The following is a 22,460-nucleotide window of genomic DNA, read 5'->3' as shown; positions in this document are numbered from 1 at the left end:
AGCCTTTGAAGATGCGGCAAAAGAAGCCTAAATATACGAACCTTGAAACTTCCAGTAGCAGCAGAACTCGAAGATAAAAGGGTCGGGATTTGTGTAATTTCACCATTTCTGTGTGGGCGCCCTAGGTGTTGGATGCTCAGCCAGGGAGGGCTTTCCCAGCCCACCCCAGGCAGCAGCCCCACAGACACTTCTGAGCCACCGCTCCAGCTCGGGGGCTGATGTTTCTGCTGTTCTCGAAGCAGTTCTGTGAGATGTCAGGCTGCAAAACCCACTCGCCTGGGGAGAGGCAAAGGGGGCGAGGAGGAGGAAAGAGGTGCAAAGGCAGGGGGGAGCAGGGAGAGGGGCAGGGACTGGCAGCTTCGGAGGGCTGGCTGGAAAGTGAGGGGGCACAGAGGAATGAGAGGGCACAAAGGTCCCGAAGCCCTGTGTGACAGCGCTGAAAGGTGGCTAATTAAAAATATATGGTGGCATTTTATGGAAGTTGAAAAGGAAGCAAGTGCAGAGGCAGAAACACGCTGGCATTTACATATTTAAAAGACAATTTGCCAGGGAAGGGAGTGACCTAGAGTGCTGGGAAGTTAAGAGCAGCCTACCGAATTTAAATAGGTTTCTTTGTTTTATTTCATAAACAGGTGAGAGAAAAGGTCAGTCTAAAATTCATCAGGTTGCAGAGAAATTTCACCTAAAGCTGCTGGCTCTGTGAACTCAGGAGCAGATGTATAGAGGCAGTAGGGGCAGCCTAAAGAGGCCAGACCAGGTTGATCTTCACCTCTCCCACCAGCATTTCCTCATGTTCCTGGTACCCCAAGAAGTAAAGGCTGAGCAGCCAGCCCCAAATCCTCACCATCCTCACAACTGCAAGCACTTCTGCCTATGCCATGGCCAGTTTACGAGCAGCACAGTGTCCGGGAGGAAAGAGGAGGTGGTTTCTGTGCTGAACCTGCGCCCCAGAAGCGTTGCTAGTAATTGACTGCGCAGATTTTCTTTTTGCTCCGCTGGGGTTAAAGCTGAGTGCACTTGGCAAAGATGGGAACGAGCTGGCGATGAACCGAGCACAGTGCCGCAAAGCCAGGCGTGACTTGGGGAGCAGCACAGGCCGACTTAGCCTTGTGTCACTCAGCTGTGATTGAATCCAGCTGGTGTTTAAAAGCCTCTGGTTTTGTGTCCCCAAAACGTCCCTGTGTAATCTATGGAGCAGGTCCATTTGCTGCTGATTTACTCCCTTTGGTCCTCTGGCCAATGTGTTCTTCTACTGAAATTTCATTCCAAAAGGGCAACTTTTGTGTTTTAGTTAAGTTCATGAGTGGATTTGAAGCACCAGGGATTAATTCAGCTGTTAGTTTGGTTTCGGTACCGGGGGAGAAAAGCTCTTTTTCTATTGTCTGTTTTTTATTCTCGTACATGAATAAGTTCCAAATTGTGCAAAGTGATGTAACTCTTTTCACAGTAGCAAAAGGCTACCACATTATAACCAAACACATCAGAAAAGGACCGGGTCAGAGATTGTCCTGCCTGTAATCCCTGGACCTGTATTCAGTGCCGAAAACAGCAGAAAGGGTGGGCTGGCTTCTTAATGCCACAGATTTCAAGGCCAAAAGGTGTTTCCATGCAGTATTTGCCCTGGGCACGGAAAGTCAATTTTTATTTCAGGTGGTTTGAAACTATCAGAGGTTGGATTTTATTCTGTATAACCTCTGCGCCCTTTTTGTGAAATCCAAATCAGAAGCACTTTGCTGAGGAAGGGTTTGACAGTGCAGCCAAGAAAAAAGTTGGTGGCAAAGTTTCCTGAGATGTGCCCCCGGTTAAAGTCAGTGCAACGCTTGGCAGTCACCTGGGCTGTATTGGCGAACACATGCACGAGGGTCTTACAGGGAATTTTTGAATATAAAAACATTTTCTTAATCTCAGGAAAGGGCTTGAGCTCACTTTGGTCAGTGTAGCTGACATATCTCCCCCTGAAACTCGATGGCAGTGTTGTCTCCTCTCCGGTCCAACCTTCTCTCCTGCGCGGACAGACCTATCCCAGCTCCAGAGAACCTGCCCCACCACAACTTTTACCAACTGCGGTGCTGACATTTTTAATCCCTGAAGGATTTAACTTGCCTAAATCAGCTTAACAAGGTGAGGTTTTTATAAACTGGGTTTGCTGAGAGCTGTTAGCCTCCTGCGGGCTGCCGAGGCGGGGAGTTTTCCGGCAGCGACCGTGCCGGAGGAGCTGCTCAAGCGCACCGACACGCACGCCGGCGTGGGTGCCCTGCAAACCTGCATCCAAAAAGGTGCATAGAGGTTCCCCTGCGTGTGAAACTGCAGCGTGTGCACAAACCACGGTGGTTTATGCTTCGTATTGCAGCTCAGCTTTGCCTTCCTACGCCCCAGAGCCCTGGGAGGGGCTGTTAGGCTCTTTGTGGTAGGGTAGAGCAGGAACAAACAAGGAAAGGTGCCGTGGCCTCTTTCCTCTATTTAGCCTCCCCCCACTGACATCCCCTGGCATTCGCACACGTGAATAAACGTGTGTGTGTGTGTTACACGGGCTGCGTATGTGCGCATGGAGGCTCTTCTCAGTCTTCAGCGTAGCCAGACCAGTACACTGGATCAGCGCTGGCGATACGTAATGGTAAAAAAGGGCTGCAAATCCTCGCGCTGCCCACTCTGGATCTCCTGTGTGTCGAAGAGATACCTCTTGGGGCAGACCCTGACTAGCACTTCCACCAGGGTGTCCTCGGCAGGTTGCAAACCAGCAGCTCTGCTGGAACCACTCTGCTAAACTGGGGCCGCTGACGTCTGCCTCCATGGCTGAGTCGCCACAAGTGACACCAGCGGTGGGGTTTTACCAATGTGCCTTTAAACTGGTTTCACCTGCTGCTGCCCATTGCATTAAGCAGAGCATTAATAGATGTCAAAGTGCTTAACAAAAGCAGATGAGTATCATTGCCCTGCTTGACGAATGGGGAAAATGAGGCGTTGTTATCCACGCTAGACCTGGGAATGGAATTTGCGGCTCCCACATCTGTGGCCACTCCCTGGAGTTATCGCCACAATCGAAAGGGAATGCCACCCCCGCCCCTGCAGCGACATGCTGTGCCGGAGGACCCTGCACCCTCAGTGGCTGCCACCACCAGGGAGGCACTCCCACCTGCCCGTCCATGCCCACAGCATCACCCACTCCACGCCCAAACCACCCCACGCCAGAGAGAGGGAAACACTTACGTCTCCAGCGGGATCTTCGTCTGGGCCCTGGTGGAGGGCAGGAGGCAGAAGAGCCAGAGCATCATCCACGGGACGGCCCAGAGCCCCATCCTCCATGTGCCAACCATCAGCAAGGGGACCGGACGGTGGGATGCGGGGGCTCCCCGCTTTTCCTGATGTCCTGGGGTGGGTCCCACGCGGCCCCTGCCATGCTGCCGGGCCGGCTGCCCTGAGGCTGCGGGGCCGAGCCCCGGGGTGACCCCGGCTGCCTCCGCCCCGGGGATGTCGCTCCTGCTGCCGGGCGCCGTCAGGGGGTCTCCAGCACAGGGTGGGTGGCCAAGAACCCGCTGGGGACCCACGTGGGAATGCCACCCACGGGTGTGGTGGGTCTCCGCGCCCTGAGGAGCGGCTGCGCCGAGAGGCAGCTCCACACCAGGAGCCGCAGCGGCTACGTAATCCCCCGCCAGCCCCTTAATCCCCTCGCCGAGCAGCAGCAGCCGCAGATTTAGGGAAGTGCAGTGGGATAAAATCACCCGGGATTACTCTGATTCCTGAAGACGGGTCTCGGCTTCTCCAGCCAGAGGTCAGGCCGTGCCTGCTTTAAAGGGGTCGCATCCATACCCCCAAATAAAACCCCAGTCCTGACCTTTGATCTCTGTCAGGCAGGGCCTTCCTGTCGGATGCTGGCAGATTGCGCTGGCAGGTTGCCCCAGCACCGTCTCCTCCCCACCGGTGACCTGGGTTGGGACCAGGAGCGTGGGGCACGTGGTGGCGCTCCTGCAGGCAACATCGGGTTTGTGCCATGCCGTCGCTTGGTGCCGAGGTTTGCACAGGTCTGATGAGGCCGGGAAGAGCCGGTGCCTTGGCAGCACCCAGCGCAGGTCCTGCCGAGGCACTTGTCCCCTGACCCATGTCTGGGGACCTCAGACAGGCAAGAGGAGAGGAGGGAAAATGGGCAGCGGGATGCAAAAACGGCATGAAAAAAAGGACTCTGCCGGTTTTAACTGATGGCCTCCTAATGTGAGCGATTATTTATTAATAGTCAAATGTCTCCGTTCGGGCAACATTCAGTTGAGATTGTCATCCCCTCATCAGTGTCTGGAGACGAATGAATCAAAGGACCCCAATAGCTGAACTTGATGAATAGCAGCAAGTAACGAACTGCAGGCTTGGATGAGGGGCGTGCTATATAAGCTCATTATTGTCACAAGAAGTATGAATTTTAAATAACTACGGATACGGCAGCAGAAAGATTATAAATGACTAGAGCGACCTGTTGAACAGCTTGACTCCGTGGCTGTGAACTAACTCATTTATTGGAGTATCTTCCAATCATCTTTTTGCACCTTTACAAATGGCTCATTGAATATAAAATGCAAAGCCATGCTAGATCGTTAGGTTTCTCGTAAGGATGTGGAGGGGGGAAATGGCTGTCAAAGCACTGAAGTAAAACTAAGGCACGTGTTATAGATGTGCTACTGAGTGCTGCATTGGTGCTGCACATTAAATGGGATAATAGAAGTGGCAGAGGAAATAGAGAGAAGGGAATAAAACCATGAAACGTGGAATAGAGGTTAAATTGTATGATGAAGAGGCTGAAAGCCCGGGGTGAGCAATTAAGTAGTTACAGGAATAACTCACATCAGGATAGGATGGATTAATCATTTATTACAGTCTTTACTCCAGACTGAGTATCTTTTTGAAAGTTATGATCTTCTTCAAGCAGAGATTGTGGGCCTGAAGGGCAGAAATTTCCAGCTGATGCTATTAAGTCGGTGCAAAGAGTTACACGAGAAGGTTTAAGTGGTTCTTTCTGACCTTAAAATCTACAAAAATCAATTTCTACACAGACACTCTAGAGACCATGCCCTCAGGGTACCACATGGCTGTACAACACGTGCTGTAGTCAGTATACGAAGGCAACAGGCAGAGCAGATCTACATCTTAGTAATGCGTTTCTCAAATGGCCAAAATGTGTTATGGGGGCTTTTGACCCAAAAAGGGGTACATACAGACATGGACAGCCCCAGGGGGAATCTGGAGGTGGGGACAGTACAGAGAAATGTCTTCCTCCCAGAAATGCCCGTTGCAGAGAAGGAGTGCAGCGTGCTGCCCATGGGAACAGAAGGAGCTGGTTGCCCTTCCCCTGACTCTGGCCCCACGCTGCTGGGACTGAGGACCACAGGGCTGGGCTTCTTCTGCCTCTTCCTTCCTCTGCAGCATGAAAAGAGGAGAAGATTGCTCTTAGAGGAGCCAGGAAGACTGACCATCAAGGTCTCATTTCTCCATCTTTACCAGGATTAAAAATGAGGGGTAGCGTCCAGGGTGGTAGACTTCCCTGCCTGGATACTTCAGGGAAGAGATGATAAAAATTCTTGTTCTGAAAAAAATGCGAAATCATATCTGAAGGCAGGAGAATCATCATCTTGGATAACATTTTTTCTCCACTTTGCAAGGAGCCATATCAAATAGTTACTGTGAGTGGGTTTTGCAGGATCTTTTCACTAACCTTTCCAGCCACTGTGTTCTATTTGCAGCTGGGACCCATCTTAGTCCAGATGGGTTCTGGTGAGAGCCCTTGTCTGGGAAAACACTGAAACGCTGATAGAAAAGGCAACGAGACACAGCAACATGCTGAACTGGGAGATCCAAATCCCTTTATTTGGATTTATCTCTTTTACTGGCTATATCTCACTTAACCCCTTAATGATGTGAAGTTGCAAGGATTTGAAGATGAATTGAAAATAGCACGGAAAACCAAAACCCCCCCAGGTGACTAGAGGGCCCTTAATGGGATTAGTGTGCATCCAGTTACTTCTGCAGAGCTGAGCCACCACAGTGTGCGAGCACAGCTGGAGCACGGGGAGGAGATAAACAGCAGCAGGGTCTGACAGGGGAAAAAGAAAACGAATCCTATGAGGAAGAATGAAAGCAAATGTGTAAGAAGGAGCGAAAATTCAAAGCTGCAGGAGATGTGGGGTGAGCGAGTACAGCAAATGAGAGCTAAATTTGCAAAACCACGGGGCAATAAAAAAATGCCAGTGCGATTTTGTGCTGTATTCACAGGCAGGAGGAAGATTTAACAGCTCTATTCATTTCTGCTTTGACTAGAACCTGAGTTCAGTTTGGATTATCTTGTTATGAGAAGATACTGGCAAATGTCAAGACCAGCCAAAGAACAAACATGATCAAAACACTGGTGTAAGCAGTGTATGAGGAGAGTTTATTAAAGACAGTAGAAATCCTTACTTGTTTAATGTGTTCATGTGGTGACCCTGACTTGGAAATGTAACGTGTGGTCTTCCAGCGGGATAAACATAAGGAGAATGGGGCAAAATGAAGAAAGGGGGAACTCTACACTGAACGTCAGAAAAACATGATTAGAAAGATGTGCTGGGCATGGCACAACCTCTTGAGACAACCTCTCTCCATGCAGTCCTGGTCAATAAGGCACATTTGGTAGCAGCCACATGTCTCTTTGTTAGAAAGTCAGCTGGAACAGGGGACAATGGCAACAACCTTGAACACAAAGGAGCATGCAGCTTCGTGGAGATAAAGAGCAGATGGGACAGTGTCGCAGCCTCCTCAGGCATCAAGCTCATTGTGATATTACTGCTGCTGCCAGGAGGTTTATCGAGCAGAAACTGGTCATCAGAGACACTTCCCTATGGCACCCATGGTACTGATCTCCCAGTTGGCCCATGCAGCGAGGCAGGGATGCTCCCTCCTATTTTCTGGGTACTCAGGAGTGTCTCAGGGCCTACATGGAGCAAGCATCAGGGTCCTTTTTGCACTGTGGATGTTGGGACTGGGGAAGAGACCAGCTGGAAGACCAGCACTGACTTGTTTTTCATTCTGGAGACACTGAGATCTTGCTGCGTGCCTGCCACCACTGCATACCTCAAAGCAAGTCTTTGCTCCATCGTGATCCTGAACTTAAAACATCTGGGACATAATCAGTTAATACGAATAATTTGCTTTAATTTTGAATAACTTAAAACAAGGCATGATGGGAATAAACTGTGATCTTGTTCACAGCAGATGCGTTTATCTGAGATCATAATCTTGTGCCTCTCATTATCTCTTGGCAGGACTCCTTAGATAAGCATCAGGGTAGAAAAGCTCCTTTCTATCCCAGTCAAACATTCAGCTTGTGGAGCTGCTCTCTCGATGCTGTTTGAGCTTGTGTCCTGTTCAGGAGATATGAGGGCAATGTCTCTGTCCTCTCTGAGTAGGTTTAACCGTTCCTTGGGGTGGTTTGGAAAGCCGTCGTGCAGTGTTTTGCCAATACTAGAGAATCCGATCTCCTTGTCTAAGCAGCTGCCGAGGGTGGGGGGCCTTGCCAGAAGCAGTGATGGAAAAGCACTTTTAGTCGTGGTTTTACTGGCTGGTCACGCAAATCTCTTCTGATCAGGTTTCAGTGCTGCAGAGAATTAGCACTCACAAGCTGAGTCTGCAGAGGCGTGGATTTAATAGGTGAGCAGGGACGGGGAAGAGGGCTGCAGGCTGGCTTCGGCATGAGTGCTGATGCTGGTGTGGTGTCCCCACAGCTGAGCGCTGCCCTCCCTCCCCGTTTGGTCACATCAGGGCCTGCGCAATCCCAGATGAGCTCCAGGAAGCCGCAACACAACAGGGAGATGCTGTTTGGTCTGGGACTGGGTGGGCTGTGTGACCGGCAATATGCCTGGGACCTGGGAAGTTTGGGATGGTGAGACCCGAAGGAAGTGCAGCGCTGGGTGTAACTGGGTGAGCACGGCTTCTCTGAGGGCCCCTTCCTCACTGCAGCCACCGTGGGAAAATGACACCTCCCTCACTCCCAGGTGTGTTTTAGATTAAATTAACTGCTTTTGACACCATCTGGGTGCATTTCAAACAAGTCTGAAGCTGTGCGCAGAAGGCTTTTTCTGCCATCGGAGACCAGGCTGATGAGTGCCGGTGGTCACAAGGAGACCCTGACAGGGCTCAATAGAGGAGGCACACAAAAGCCTGTTTACCATGGGAATGCGGCTAATACCCGGATAGCTGATACCTCACTGGGATCTCTGTAGAGCAGGACAGATTTGCCCCTAGCGTAACACCGGGAGGACATACAGGGGAGTATACAGGTACACAAACTGATACACAGGTAGGTTTTATACCACTGACTTTCTTCATTTCGGGTTGCCTCAGAGGCAGTGAATAATGGATGAATATCTGGCCTGCAGAGCATCATCAGACGTCAGCTGGATGACTCGGACCAAACGTGTCCTTCTAGACCTCACATTCTACCGGGCTGCTCTGTAAATATCTGCCTGCAGACCCAGTCATCTGCAGGCCACACGCTTTCCCTGTTTATAGAAGCGACCACAGAGGTGTCATATTAATTAATGCCTTCGGCTGGTTACTTTGCCTTTTTTCCTTTTAATTTTTTTTTTCCACAGCTCCACTCTAAATTTAGACTTGTTTAAATACTCCAAGATGAAAGGAGTATTTTTTTTTTATTTTTTTTCTTTGCTAGCAGGATTTTAAACCCTCACCAGGCACAGTGTTCTGAGCAGCAGGAAATTTAGGGCACGGAGGGAGACACCAAGGGAGAGCAGGAGGCACAGGAAACAAAGAGCACTGAAGCATCCTCCCACCATCTCTGCAGACAAGGCAAGAAAAACAAAGAAAGAGTAAAGAAAAAGGAAAAGGAAAAGAAAGTGAAAGCAGATGCTCAGTTTGGGGAGCACTGTGAGCAGAATGCAGCTTTCCTGGGTGCTGTCACAGAAGCACCCACAGTGAAAGTCAACTTTATCCTTATCTCTTCACTACCAAAGGGTTAAACTTAATCTTTTCCATTTCAAGTCCACATGACCTGAAGGAACTTGATTAGGAGGAAGGGAAACCCCATTTTAAAAGAGATTAAAGCCTTTTGTGATAAAGTGGCTGCACTAGAACAGCTTTTTCGAGGGAGGAGGCTTTGCTTCATGGGGAGCCCCAGGAATCGTGGTGCATCAAGTGACTAAATAAATGATGCCACTTATTCTGCTAATCTCCATGGTCGCAAAGACACTTGAGTCGGTGCGTGTCTAGCAACATCATTTATTTTGCCAAATCCTTCAAATTAAATGCATGGTGCAATGACCCTATTCAGAGGACACGCTACAAATACCTCCTTCTCTCTGCTCAGTGTGTTAATAAGGATTCAGGATTTGGCAAGGTTATCAGGACAGAGGTATTTGGGCCAAATTAGGGTTGCTCCAGCTTGGCTGGCCTAGAAAGAAGGAGGGTCCCTCCTCCCATGTGTTTTCCTGGAAGGGTCGGCAGACGTGGAGGGCACAGAGATGAGATACATGCCTTCGTGGTCTGACGTTACTGTCTCACATATTTGCTGAAACCCTGATGAGGATTTATTAGGTAACAGCTGTGGGGGGCTTTGGAAATACAGGGTGCTTTCTAATTCTCTGCGCTCTTGCAAAGCGAGACAACACAGCCTTTGGGGCCAAGGACCGTCGTCTTGCTTGGCAAGTGATCAACAGGGGCAAAGCAGCAACCCACTCCCTTTCCCTCCCCTCCCCTGATGTATGTGGATCACGTTGTCAGTGGTCCAGGGGTCGGACCAAGCCCACGGGGCAGTTTTATGGGTTCCCCAGCGATGGGGGTGGGTGAGGGAGCCGGCGGAGCTGGGCTGCAGCACTCTGCAGACCTCTCTGTAGTGATCTGGGCATTAAACATCTGCCTGTCAGGAAGAATGGCATCAATACAGATGAGCCGACTGTCCCCAGCATAGCATCCGTGGGCCATGGGCTCTGCGGCTGTGGGTTTGCACAATATATACCGCAGTCGTGCCTGATCCCTGGGGAAGCTGCTGTATGCTACCGTAGCATAAATAAAGGGCAATGTCTAGGCAGAAAGACTTTTTTAATATTTTTTTTTAAAATCTTTCAAAGGTTTCCTGTTAACTTTATCTGTTTTCCTGATGATTCTGAGTATCCAGGTACGAGCTATTGTAGAAATGCATATCAGCGTTGCTGGAATATTCAGAACTCAATTAAAAATCTTAAAAGTTTGATTATTTTTTCCTTCCTTTTGATTTCACAGAAGGGAGCAGCTTTGCCAAAATTCTAGGTCACAAATTGTAACATTTCATGCTTTTCTCCTTTGAAAAACAGGACTATTTTTTTCCCCACAAAAATCAGAGGTGATCAGTTTTAGTGTGATTAAAGATAAAAGCTGGGCTTTGGATACGTTTTACCACACATTGATGTAGGTGTAGATAAAACGAGTCCATTCTTTCATGAATATTAATGAAAACATGTTTTGTGATTTTAGGCAACTGTCAATTGTTATTAAAAATACTCTGACAGTTTTGAAGAAGAGAAAGGGGTGGGGGAAGGGGTCCGCAAGGCTTTCCGCATCCGATTAACACCATTTTGCAGCAGCCTGTGTTTCGCTCCGCAATTACTCTGCAGCGAGTGGCAAAGGTGTTTTCCCAACCTACGGCTGCTCAAGGGGCTGACAGGGAACCGTCTTCAGCCCATCTGAGGATGGCAGCCCCGGCACTGTCTCCTTTCAACCTCTGGTTACAATTCCAGTCACTTCCCGTCACCCTAAATTGCCTCCGAGTGCGTAATTAGCTCAGTCACCTGCCAACTTCCATAACACACGCTCACTCTTCTTCCCTCCAACATCTGACAGCATTTCGCTCAGCGAGCAGCTTTCAAAGAGATTTCCCCTCCGCCCCAGGGGTTTTCGTGCTGTGAGCCTGCCCCGAAAGGATGAAGATACAAATCATGTTGTGCCCAGAAGGATCATTAAACGCTGCCTTTGATTTCCTTCAAGGAGCACAAATTAGCTGAGGAAGCAAACCAGTGCCTTTCTTGATAGCAGTTGTTGTTGATGTTTTTAACCCCCATCCGCATGGGATGATAGAGCCGGGAGGGAGCCCCCCGCGGTGGGTGAGGTCCCTCCAGGTTACAGCCATCTCCTCCAGACATGGGTGCTGGCCAAGGAAAACGTCAGTCCCCCAGGAAAGGGTGGCTCACGAGGATTTAGCCTGCTCTGGGCACATATGTTATGAGAGCAAATAATCTCTCTGTTACTGCTGCAACGTGTAACAGTGGGGAAAGTATATGTTTTTTTAAAAAAATCGGTTTCTAGCAGCCTCGCTTATTCTGCTTCCTGCTGCTGTTGTCAGCATCTGGGCAGCATGTGGGACAGTCAGTAGAGAGGTCAGAGATGGCAGTCTGCAGCATGCTTGAAATAAAACCAAGAACTGCATTCACTGTCTGTGACAAAAAGCGGAATTTAGAATTGCCAGAGCTATAGATAAATAAATAATGCATGCATATATTGCAAAAAAAAAAAAAAAAAAAAAAGAAAATTTGAATTCCAAGTTGTCATGGCTGTCCAAAATCATCTGCTGTTTGCTGAAGAAGCACTCCAACTGCCTGCCTTCTGGTTAGCGCAGCGTCGAGGTCAAAGTTAACATCGTTCGGAGCCAGAGGCTCCTGAAGTTTCAGACAGAAGCCAAACAGTTGTGCCCCAAGGGATTCCTTCGCAGGAAATCTGATGTGCATAAAGTAGGCAGAGCGGCGCTGAAATCTCATTAGCAATGGTTGCTTGCTGCAGCTCTGACCTTAGCTTAATTCATTCAAGTGATGCTGGAGTTAATTTGCGTTCCCACTTTGGAGTGACTCCCTTTTCTAGCTGCAGTTTAAACCTAGATCTACTCTGCTCGCCAGGCCTATAAATCCCCTAGAAGAAAAAAGCATTACCTGGCTCTTCCTGTAGTCTAATGTACAATCTCACACTCTGACAGCCACTATGCTACTTTATGGCTGCATAGAGGCCAAACTCTGTCATAGCAGGCAGCAGTGAGATGGGTGTTGCAGCCTCCTAGCTGGTATTTCTGGTGGAGCACTTCTGCTCTGAACACTTACAAGAACCATTAGACTGCGATGTCCTTGTCCATTTTCAAAGCATTAAGTTGTAAGAAATGAAGATCACATCTGAGAGACCATGATGGGTGGAGTCAGCAAAGCCGATCCGTCAATGCCAGCCCAGGTCCTCTGGCAAACGCTGGTTTGAAGGGGTAAGTCCCCATGGTGGCTCTCACAGGGTAGGTGAAAGCTGCACGTAATTGGGTGGGAGAGGGATGGCAGCCTCTGCCATCATGGAGGGGACCCATCACGCTGCTGGTGGTGTGTCTCAGGAGAGCCCTGAGCAGAGGTAGGTGACGTTTCCATTGCAGGCCAGGACACAAGTGCTCCCAACTGAACAGCCGCAGCTTTGAGGAGGTGGCTGTGACCCATGCTGTGCTGCACAGGGACATACCTGCCTTGTTGGGATTAGTGGTGTATGTAGTCTAAATTATTATATCAGGCAGGTCATACTCAAGTTTCCCCCTGCACTTTCCAGCTATATAAGTCTCTACCAGCCTCTGAGCGTCACCTACCCGCATGGAGGCCAGTGCTGGAGGGAAACCGTGACCAACCACAACAGCTGGGTTTTACAGCATACGCTGTTGTGCAGCTTTATGGTTATCTGCTCTCCATCGCTGAGGCACAGGGCCAGCCACCTCTGCCAGGACACCCCACCTGCTCTGCTCCTCCAGCAAATTCCCCTTACTCAACTTGCACCTCCATCTTGCACGCTCCAGCTAATTTAGAAGGTGAATTCCTGAGACTGGCTGTGGCTCTCCATGGGTGCCGGGGTAGTACTCAAGGCCAGAGACCCAGCACTCCTCATCCCACCCTGGAGGTGTAAACAGTGCCCTGGACTGCGCAAGCCCTTTGCTGGGGCACCTCCAAACTGTGCTGTGGCTATTGTCACAGTCCTCAAACACTGGTCAGCTTTGTCCCCTCTTTAAAGTGCCCTTAGCTCCTACTTGTCTTCTAGAGGTTTTCCAGAGTTCTGCTGGTATTTTTTCCTGTATGCTAACGTCTGCCTTCACATCTACCAACAGCTGCTTTCTCCTCCTCTACCCAAGCAGAAACAGAAAACGCAAAGGTTATTCACTTCCAAAGCCTTCCCTCCGAGGATGGTCTCCAGCAGCAAAGGGCAGGCGGTTGTTCTTTCTCATCTCACTGACACGAACATCTGTTGAGGGTGATCGGGAAAGAAAGGAGCTCACTGCTTTCACAGTCCTCCCAAAACGCTGGGGGCAGGTCAGCAGGCTTTCAAATACTGCACGCTGCTGTCATACCTGGGCTAAAAGATTAAAAAAAAATAAAATGACCTAACACACCTAGTATGGAATAAGGTGGAAACAGGGGAGGTTGATGTAACTAAAACTCCATAGAATTGATTGCTTAGGAGAGCTAGGAAAGTTGACAGGCTAGAATAGCTGTGGAGCCCTTTTCCCGCTTTTTGGCAGAGAGGATACCGATTAGCTGGATTTAGTATGGTGCTGCACATGTTAACCAAGTAGAAAATTGTTATTAGCACTAGAAAATTGTGTATGGCAGTTCAGGGACAAGAAGGTGTAGAAACAAATGCAGATAATGTGCTTGAGTGCACACAGAGAGCTCTATCTCTGTACTGGGGCTCTGTGTAGATGAAGTGAAAAGTTCCTGCGTGCAGGAGTCAGGAAGAACTTTTGTCATCCACAGCAGTTTTCGGCATTGCTGAGCAGGTCTGGGCTGGGCCGTGGGCTTTCTCTGGAGCATGAAGACTGGCAAAATAGATGGCAAAGGACAGAGGCAGAAATAGATCTTGACAGCTCAATAGTCCAACTTATTCTGGCAAACTCGTGTTTGTGGGGAAGTAGTTAACCCACAGGAGGCTTTTTCTTTTCCTCTCTCACTGAAAATGGACTTATTGTTCATTCTGGTCCTTTCTGAAATGCCAGTAGCAATTGCTCACCTCTGGACAGACCATCAAAAAACCTTTAAAACTCCCATTAAGCTGCTGCAATCATCTGGCAGAAGAAAAACGTGTCTAAGGAGGAAGCACCACAGCAGCTTTGTCAGCAGCACGTTGCAAATCACATCAGAGACTCCAAGCAAAGAGCCAAGGGAAGAGCAGACACTAATGGGACAGGAAGGATAATGGGAAACTTGCACCGACCGGCCTCTTTAGTGTCAGCTCTATTACACAGCTGGAGAGAGTGCATTTTGGAGCAACAGTAATTTATTTTTTGATCGATATAGGAATTGCATATGAAAATACTGTCACTGTTCCGTTCATTCCTGCTGGCTTTGTTCATTCCTCTGGCCTACAACAGGCACAAGGGACATCAGGCTGTCACATCCCAACCTGCTGGATGCTGCAGAGGAAGGGAGAGGGGAAGGGATTCCTGCTGGGTCATAAAGCACCTGCAAAGGGAAAAAATATAACATCAGAAATCCCGCTTGTCAGAACTCATTTTAGGTCACCAGGCTGCTGCTGCTGCCTCTATCTTTTCCTTGGTTTTTCCAGTTTTCTCCGCCTACACAACATGTCGATCTCTTATGAAGTGCTGCATCTGGGAAACAGCAGTTTGGGCTGTACCGAGGGATTTTTCTGTTTGCCGCAAAAAAAAATGAAGAGACGGAGAAAGGAGCAAAGCCCCAGTGAGGCACAACTGAGTGTCAGTCTCTGCCTTTGCCTCTTGACTTCTTCTGTGACCTCCATAAATCCATTATGGAATCACTTTTCACGTCCATTTTAAAGGGCGGTAGTCTTCCCTTCTCTTTCCTTTGCAAGGGTAATTTGTATAAAAAGCACTTCTAGATACTTTGTATTTGTGTAAAAGCACTTTCAGAGCAATGCTGGTGACATAGAAAATACATGTAAGAAATAGAAAGCTTTTAAAATCATTTAAGAGTTCTCATCCAAAGACATTTAAGTGGATTACAAAATCACCACTATTGTCATCCTTCCAAAAAAGAGCAGATCGCTTTGGGTTAAATATTGACCAGACTATTTGTGTCCTTCTCTTCTGTACCTGAACCTGCCCGTCTTCCCCACCCCACTGTCTGTATATTCAGACCTCCCCACTCAGGACCAGGGTAATTAAACCTGTTGCTATGGTGTGACCAGAAACGCCCCCAACTTTTCTCCTTCTATATCACCTCCTAAGCTGGTGGTTTCTCTCTGAAATCTTCCCATTTCATGAGTTGATTTCTGCAAGGTGTGCACAGTAGCACTTGCAGGGTGCTCTGCTCTGCAGAGCTGGCTCTGCTTTGGCTGCCTGCTCATGTCTCAGAAACGCGTGCTTATGGTCTTCATCTTTGGTCATCCAGCGCGTTCAATGCACTTGACACTGAAGAATGTTTGTCTGCAGGGTTTAGCAGCCCCCCACAGTCAGGGATTAGTTTAGGGTTTCTTCGGAACTCTAATGCTCTCTAAATTTCTGCTTTTATACAAGTAAAAGTTTTCCTGAATACAATCATGTTTCATTTGTGCTTTCTCATCTCTTTGCTGCTTCTTTTAATTGCCACGACTTCACTTCTGTCCCTACAGGTGAGCCGAAAATTCCCAGCTTTCACTTCTAATTATTCACTATCCTTTCTTTTCTCACTGTACATAGCCAGCGGTTCTTCATACCTCTCAGTCAAAGGAGTTACCTGGAGAGTCTTCATCTTCTTTAAGTTTCTACTCATTCCTTCTACCTGCAGACATGGGCAAACATCTCCCTGCGAGCCGCTGCTGCGGAGGAACTGGAGGCGGGGATTATAGGAATTGGGGGAGTGGTAGGAAAGAGGACACAGATTACCTGGAAGCAGTAGGTTTGGGCCTTCAGGCATAGAAACAGGGGAAGGGAAAGGTATATCACAAGAGGGTGAGACAGCAGGGACAAGCTGTTGATTCTGCTTGCAAACACAGCTCTAACAGAGATGGGAATTGTATCTCTCTTGCCAAACAGCAAGCATTCAGTATGGGATCCCTGAATTATGTTATGATAGCAAAGCCTGGCAGATCCTCTAATTCAAACTCTTGGCCACAGCTTGCTGCATCCATGGGGGAAGCCAGGAGAGGCAGGACTTCCCCTGATAAGAACCTGAGAGGGGAGCCTCAGGCATTAAAACCCCCCTTTCTTAGACGAATGAGAAATGCAGGCACTTTTACTAAGTGGTAGGTCTGGGGCTACTGCTCTAAGTGGAGAGAAGACGGCTGTTAGTGAGCCAGGCTGCTAAGCAGCAGTAAAAATGAAGTAAAACAGAGCTTTTGTTCCCAGCCTGAGTAGCCCTGCGCTGGGAGTGCTGCCAAGAGCCTGCACGCTCCTCTCCTCTCTCCCTCCAAATGTTTATTTACAGGCAAGTGCCGAAGAAAAACACACAGGTGGGTAGGTTTTTGAAGTGACATCGTTCATAATCTCTCTATTTTAGTACCTCTCAGAAGCAGATTTCAGGTACTTTCAGGGTGAAGAAATACAGTACCATGGTTGCACCCACAGCTACGTGGTGTAAGAGAGAAGCGCGGCAGCTCTGCGTTCAGCACACAGGCCTATGGAGCAGGGTGTCAGCACTCGGGCAAGGAAAACGTTAATATTTATGTAGGATCTAATGATGGGATTAGCATCCCTCTACGTACATGGTAGCAGCTGTAGGACTCTGCCATCATTTCCCATAGTTCCCTCACGGCGTGAACGCAGGCTACTCTCTTGCTGATAGTAAGATGTCATCCTTTCCATTTCTTGACTTTCGTTTAGTCGCCCCGTGCCAGAGGGTTTTTTCTTCTGCCTTTACTGACTGATGGTGTTTGTGCAGACACATTGTTCTGAACTCAGAGCTTACTTTGCTGTTTGCGGCATTTGTGTCCAAATATAGTAAAAAGGGCTTTTAATTAATATATGCCCCAAATGGTTTCAAAAATGTTTTTGTATTACATGTATGCTCTCCAAAGCTGCTGCTCTCCAAAAATGCGTAGTGACTTCCTTTTGTGTACACCAGAGGTTTATTCTAAATTCATTCTTTGGAAGTTTTTACAATGTTGCTCACCTTTTAAAAGGAAGAAGTGTGGAGATTACTTGTAACTCAAATTCTTTCTGTAACAGCTATAAAGTAAAGGTGTTCATATACCAGACACACTTTCTCCAAAAGCTATTCTTTAAAATGACCTAAATATCTTTTTTTTTCTTTTCCCTTTATCTTTCCAGTGCTTATTTCCTGCTTGCTTCAGTAGTTTTCTCAGCTACACATACAAAAGCAACCTAGTTCCTGCGTTTCTCATTCACTTCCATGCCGGGCAGATTTATATCGAACCAGTCTGTTAATGTTTGATGGTAGAATCTCCATTAAGTAAATAATAAATAAAAAAAATACTAGGAAGGGAAAATTCACCCAAACGCCTGCTGTATTGTGAGGAAAGGTAGGGGCTGACTCTGATGTCGGTACTGGTTCAGTACAAGAGGGTGGTGGTGGAGGTGTTTGCGAAGGCTAACTTTAGCCCAGTCAATCTAATCTCCTGGGCTAAATTAGGTTTGTACTAAGACTTGCCCTCAAGAGGATCCTGTCTTTCCACTGGCTCTCCAGAGAGCCCGGAGAGATAAGGCTCATGAAAAGTAGTTACCCTTTTGTGGAGGCACCTGCAAACACTTGGAAGGATTTCCAGGCAGAGCCAAGGTAGGGGATAACAACGCAGACACATTTTGATCTTTGTGGCATCTTCCGAGTCTTAACGTCAGCGAAGAGGCAAAGGATCACAGTTTCACAAAAGCTTCAAGTCAGTTTAAGGCAGTTTTGCAGCTCAATTCTCCCTTCTCACTTTCCCCAGCCCACATCCCTCCCATTTATCCCCACGGCTGCACAGCCCTATCCATACACTGATACAGGCGCCTGGGCTGCTGCCCACTGGACCGATGTAGGTTAAAACCAGCCTTGGTGCGGAGGGAGCCTTAACCTGGATTAATTCTGCTGCAACGCTTTTTACCACGTAGCCCTCTTAAGGAAGGAGAGGACTGGTGTGGGAGCAGGGATGAGCAGCTAGGAGTGGGTGGCTGGGACAGGCTGCCTCTACAGCAGCAGAGCCAGCTTAAAGTGTTTATAAAGCTACGGCCTTTGTTTCTTCAGTGTCTTGCAGAACCACATTTTCCTCCTCCTGTTTGTATACGCCAAGGTCCCTCCTGCTATATTCCCAACTCAGCTGCACACAGATTTATGTCTAGAGGCCAGAACAAGCTTTTTTGAGGTATCTGTGGCAGACTGGAAAAGGCAAAGACTTTGTAAGAGTCTCTTAAAAGTCCTTAGGATTAGCAGTAAAGTTTACTGTAGGTTGACTGAGGATTAATTTTTTAGTGCATTATTCATCTCCAGGACTAGAATTCTGCCTTTTTCTAGGTTTCAGGGATCTCTCTGGGTAAAGCTGCCGTCTCATAACATTTTCTACACTAGAGCATCAAATCCTTACTGAAAAACGTCTTTTAATTTTGCCTTTTCCTCAACAAGGTTCTCCAAGTTTGCTGAAACATTAAACTGATTTTAATATCCTAAAGGGACAAAGACAGCTCGAATACTCACCACTTTTATGACTGAAATTCAAAGCTCAACACATTGTAAATAGGCTGTCAGAGGAGACGAAGCATCCTGCCTATTCAGCTGCATCCTGCTCCTGGAAAATTTTATTTTGCTGTACAATTTTAATTATCCCCTTTGCAGCTACAACAAGAAGGAGGAAACAGAGGAGCAACAGAGAGCTAACGAATAAAAATCAAATTAAGGATTTGAATTTTCTGTGAGAAGGGCCTGAGGAAAGATTTGGATGCCTTCACTGGACTTTCTACTCCTTGTCTTCTCACTCTAGTTTAATAGGTGTGGAATTTTCTAAGGAAGTTGACAGTGGTTAAGTGGAACTACACTGAAAAATAATATCAACTCAATGCTGAGACTGGGATTAATGCATAAAGCACTGCTGCAACTTCCGGAATTCTTGCAAAGCCCCAATTTACAAGGTATTTATTCTACTGGAAGAAAAAAAAAAAAAGAACTCAAAACCAGCAGTACATTAAGAAATTCACAGACGGTAAAAATATATTACAAATGCATACAGTGGAAGCATCTAAAGCAGAGTTAACGTGATCCTTACATACCTTCTGATTTTCTGCTTGCTACCTTTTTCCCTTTTTCAGATTGAAAAAAAAAACAGGCCCAAAGAAAGGCAATCCTAACTGCTGTAGCTGGCCTTTTCCTCTCCAAAGGCCTTGCTAGCTTAAGGGCTCCAACAGGGTCTTAGAAAAAATAAAGTAGAATAGGGGAACCCGAGCGTTCAGAACCACTCTAGTTCAGAGGTGATCTATCAAACCCCAAATAAACTTTCAGGTATCATGCACAGATGTTTAATATCTTCATCAATGACATAGACAGTGGGATCAAGTGCACCCTCAGCAAGTTTGCCGATGACACTAAGTTGAGTGGTGTGGTCAACATGCCAGAGGGACGGGATGTCATCCAGAGGGACCTGGACAAGCTAGAGAGGTGGGCCCATGCAAACCTCATTAAGTTCATCAAGGCCAAGTGCAAGGTCCTGCACTTGGGTTGGGACAATCCTTGTTATCAATGCAGGCTGGGGGATGATGTGATAGGGAGCAGTCCTGCAGAAAAAGACTTGGGGGTACTCGTGGATGAAAAGCTGGACATGAGCCGACAATGTGCACTCGCAGCCCAGAAGGCCAATTGCATCCCGGGCTGCATCAAAAGAAGCGTGGCCAGCAGATCCAGAGAGGTGATTCTCCCCCTCTACTCTGCTCTCGTGAGACCCCACCTGGAGTACTGTGTCCAGCTCTGGAGCCCTCAGCACAAGAAGGACACGGACCTGTTGGAGCGGGTCCAGAGGAGGGCCACAAGAATGATCAGAGGGCTGGAGCACCTCTCCTGCGAAGACAGGCTGAGAAAGCGGGAGTTTTTCAGCCTGGAGAAGAGAAAGCTCCAGGGCGACCTTATAGCGGCCTTCCAGTACCTGAAGGGGGCCTACAGAAAAGTTGGGGAGGGGCCGTTTGCAAGGGCATGTAGCAATAGGACGAGGGGCAATGGTTTTGAACTAGAGCAGGGTAGATTTAGATTAGACATTAGGAAGAAGTTCTTTACAATGAGGGTGGTGAGGCGCTGGCACAGGTTGCCCAGAGAGGTGGTGGATGCCCCATCCCTGGACGCATTCAAGGTCAGGCTTGATGAGGCTCTGAGCAACCTGATCTAGTTACAGATGTCCCTGGTTACTGCAGGGGGGTTGGACTGGATGACCTTTAAAGTCCCTTCCAACCCAACACATTCTATGATTCTATGTGGCAGTATAAAGAGACAGTCCCAGCCGATCAAAAAGCTATTAAACAAAACACAATACCAAAAGGCAGAAATTAAATTTTCAGTATTACAGGAGGATCCTGCAGCTTTTGCACCGTACTGGAAGGCTTCAATTATATTTCTGGTAAAAGCCTTTTTCTGAGACAGATACTTCAGTTTGCAGTAGAAAGAAGGGAGAAAGAGGCATGGCCCAGTTTTACGCTCTGGTATGACTCCAAGCTCAGTCTCCAATTCCCAGGCGCCTCTGAAGCGGCAGATTCTGCCATCTGAAATGAAAACCTAGACAAGAAGTTTGGCTTTATTTCTCAATAGAATTGTCTCACCGCTTTTCCTCTTCCGTTCACCGTCATAAAATTCAGAGTTTCTTTCTGAGCCTGTTCTGTGTTCTTAGCCCTGTTGTTCTTGGTAAGCATGAAAGTCAGCTAAAACAGCACCTCCCTCTTTAGCAACTACCCTCCTTTTCTTCACTCCACAAAAAGCAAGTTTATACCTCCTGAACAATCTCCAAAAAATCCCTTATAGCCTAATAGAGCGAGAGAAAGTCCATCAGTGTTACTTGGTGCAGATGCAACCAGAAGAGAGGGCAGTGAGAAGAAACCCTGAATTAGCTCTATCCTTGTCTGCTTTAAGATAAGCCTCAGCTCGTCAAGCATAGTGCCAACACTACTGTTGTCACAACCATAAAGAGTTAACAGAAGATGTTTTAAAAAATATGCCTTTAATTTTTGCAAATGATATGCTACTCTGAAAAGCAATAAATAAGGATGTTTTTAAAATTTCTACTTGCCTTGTTTGTAAATAAAAATGTTTCCCCCACGATGAGAAAACCTATCACAAACACAGCTTGAGATGCTTAAGGATTATTTTTACCCATCAATTACAGAAGTTCTGCATGTCAAATGAGGTCTTAACTATGTGTCCCCATCATCTTTCAATTGCACTCTCAGATAATCCAGCATCACAGACACCAATTATGCATGTATTTAGTTTCATACAAACTCTTTTGTGTAGATTGCAATTTCTTCCACACCAGTTCATTCAGAAATAATATCAATTAACTCAGTAGAATCCCATAAATTATAATGACTACATAAATTATTATGGCTACAGGATTAAAATTAGGACTTGCTATCTCCAAAGTCTGCCCTTCCTGGTATCTGCCCAACACGTTCTTTTCACTGAATCTGCAAGAATTGTAAGCAATATGGTAACAAAATGGAACTAGAATACAACTTGCCCTTATGAGCTACTTAGCGTAGGAAAAGTCTAGCAGTTTTGTAGGCATGAGTTTCTTGAGGTTATTCACTTGTGTGTAAAGAAAGTGGCTCTTGACTTTTTTTTTTTTTTAATATTGATTTAGAGGCTTTCCTGAAGAATGTTGGCAAACCCCCTCCCCATTTGCTCCCCCCCCCAATCACACTCCTATACTATAGAAACGCCAGATGTTTGGGGGTGGGGGAAACTGTGAATCGTTACAACTATACTAATTGAAACCTGCACCCTAATTTACTCTGAAGAACCTTCACAGATGAGGCTACCAATTTGTGCCTACATCAATTCCCATGTTAGAGAGGATACTCATTTATGGATTACAGATTGGGTTCTCTGCACCCACAAAAGAAATGTCTCGTCAGCAACAACTTTGGGTTCCTTAACTGCAGCAAACTGGCACTTCAGCAGCAGATGCTAATAAAATATATAAAAAATTTCTTTCTGTCATTTATTCTAATTAATTTTAAACCTCACGTGTCTTCTGCCAAGTGTAAAAACGTTTTCAGGTCATAAAAATGCAAGTGACACAACAATTCTAAATTCACAGTCCATGGTACAATAAGATGAAATCAGCACACAGTAGGGATTATCCTTTTTATTTTCTTTAGAAATGGATCAATGAAACCACTGTGCTTCAGGAACACACTAAAAAAAAATTTAATAGGACTTTTACGCCAGGTAGCCTTCCCCCTAACAAAGTTGTACATTGCTTATAATAATGCAGTTTGAATCTGGAATAATAGAAATATGAATCCAGTGCCAGCCCAGAGCTACGCTGATAGAAAGTACATTCACAAACAAACCCTCCCCCCCGCCCCCAAT

The 22,460-nt window shown here is 47.1% G+C and overlaps 1 protein-coding gene across 1 annotated transcript in view; it reads right to left on the bottom strand.

The window, feature by feature from the left end:
* CACNA2D4 (calcium voltage-gated channel auxiliary subunit alpha2delta 4) overlaps nt 1-3,314 on the bottom strand; it is a 132,402-nt gene extending 129,088 nt beyond the window's left edge. The window contains exon 1 of the mRNA XM_054214270.1: nt 3,208-3,314. Within this exon, the coding sequence (XP_054070245.1) occupies nt 3,208-3,314 (107 nt within the window). The remainder of the gene's footprint in view (nt 1-3,207) is intronic.
* Between the last annotated feature and the right edge of the window lie 19,146 nt (nt 3,315-22,460).

This window comes from Rissa tridactyla, chromosome 1, assembly GCF_028500815.1.
Source record: "Rissa tridactyla isolate bRisTri1 chromosome 1, bRisTri1.patW.cur.20221130, whole genome shotgun sequence".
NCBI classification, from domain to species: domain Eukaryota; kingdom Metazoa; phylum Chordata; class Aves; order Charadriiformes; family Laridae; genus Rissa; species Rissa tridactyla.
The sequence above is the reverse complement of the archived record's forward strand: the minus strand, read 5'-3'. Positions and strand labels throughout refer to the sequence as shown.